Source organism: Neovison vison, chromosome 7, assembly GCF_020171115.1.
Source record: "Neovison vison isolate M4711 chromosome 7, ASM_NN_V1, whole genome shotgun sequence".
NCBI classification, from domain to species: domain Eukaryota; kingdom Metazoa; phylum Chordata; class Mammalia; order Carnivora; family Mustelidae; genus Neogale; species Neogale vison.
Window position 1 is genome coordinate 160,306,528 of NC_058097.1, and position 1,508 is coordinate 160,308,035.

Consider the following 1,508-nt stretch of genomic DNA (forward strand, 5'->3'; position numbering starts at 1 on the left):
AAGAGATCTAGTTTAAGACCAATGGAATTCTGAGTGATATGGGCCACCCCAGGGAGTTGGAGGAGGAGGCCATGGAGATGAAAGGGACCCTAAAGGGCAGGCGGTGCCATCATTGTATATTGAAGAACCATATACATATAGAAAATTGTTGAAAGTATTAAGTGCATGCTCCATGTATTTCCAAAGTGAATACACCTGTGCAAGCTGCCCCCAGATCAAGAAAAAGAACACTACCAGTCCACAGCCTCCCCTCATGCCTTCCCACCCACGCTGCCCCCTTTTGGTCACCCCCCTTTCAAGGCTCATCATTATCCTGACTTGTAACATCAGAGATTAGTCTATTTTTGAACTTTATACGAATAGAATTGATTATACGAATAGAATTATCTTTTTGGTGCATCTGATCCTTTTTCACTCAATATTGTGAGCTCCATTTCTGCTGCTCCTTGTGGTTGCAAATTGTTCATTATCCTTGCTGTATAATATTCCATTATGTGGCTATCACAATTTATTTTTTATTTTTATTTTTTTTTTCTAGTTAGACAACGATTTTATTGCTTGAGTACATAGTCAAATTTATGCGACCAGTGCAGAGGCTGTGGATGACTCGTATTTCCAATTGGGGGGGAGGACTCATTTGGTCTTATAGTATCGAGCCAACCGGTGAATACGGCTTTCTATCAGAATCAGTCGGAATTTAGCATCCTTGTCCTTTCTGTTCCTCTCAAAATGCTTTCGAACAGCAACAGCTTTCTTAATCAAATGGTAGAGATCCTCAGGAAGATCAGGAGCGAGTCCTTTGGACTTAAGAATTCTCAAGATTTTATTGCCTGTCACAAAACATACTTGTGCCACACCATGGGAGTCTCTCAGAATCACACCGATCTGCGAGGGAGTCAGGCCCTTCTTGGCCAGTTTGTAGATCTGCTCCTTCACGTCGTCAGATGTCAACTTCAGCCAGGTGGGAACTTTGCGGCGGTAAGGCAGAGCCGACTGGGACAGGCCCTTCCCGGGAGCATGCATGCGACCCATGATGGCGGCGGTCAGGCAGCGAAAAGGAGTCACAATTTATTTATGGCTTCAACTTTTTATAAGCATTCGAATGGTGCTGCCATGAACTCTCTAGAAGATGTATCAGAGTGCACAAATGTACTCATTCTTCTTGGGTCTAACCTAGATTGAAGTTGTGGATCACCAGGGGTGTGTTACATTTTTAGCTTTAATAAGCACTGCCCTCACTTTCCCAGCGATTCCATTTCCCAGAAATGGAAGTAGAGAAAGGGCAGCCATTCATCCAGGGTCACTCAGTCACTGAGCCAGGACTGGAGTCTGGATTCACGCTCTCCCGGGGGCAGGATATCTAGTCTAGAGTTCAAGGAGAGACTGACCTAGAGATTCAGTAGAGTCTCACAGTAACACACATTTCATTTTTGAGCTGTTTTTATCATTAACCCTTGGATAAGACGAGACCAATGACCAAGCATGAGAGGGGCAGCTCATCAGTGGAG

The 1,508-nt window shown here is 44.3% G+C and overlaps 1 protein-coding gene across 1 annotated transcript; it reads right to left on the reverse strand.

The window, feature by feature from the left end:
- Positions 1-510: 510 nt before the first annotated feature.
- LOC122914267 (40S ribosomal protein S13-like) lies at positions 511-1,051 on the reverse strand. Its single transcript, XM_044260899.1, has one exon. It carries the CDS (start codon positions 1,030-1,032, stop codon positions 634-636), a length of 399 nt encoding a protein of 132 aa, XP_044116834.1. The 5' UTR covers positions 1,033-1,051; the 3' UTR covers positions 511-633.
- Between the last annotated feature and the right edge of the window lie 457 nt (positions 1,052-1,508).

Bases quoted from the DNA above. Each gene is read 5' to 3' on its own strand.
- LOC122914267 (XM_044260899.1), bottom strand. From the start codon at position 1,032: ATGGGTCGCATGCATGCTCCCGGGAAGGGCCTGTCCCAGTCGGCTCTG.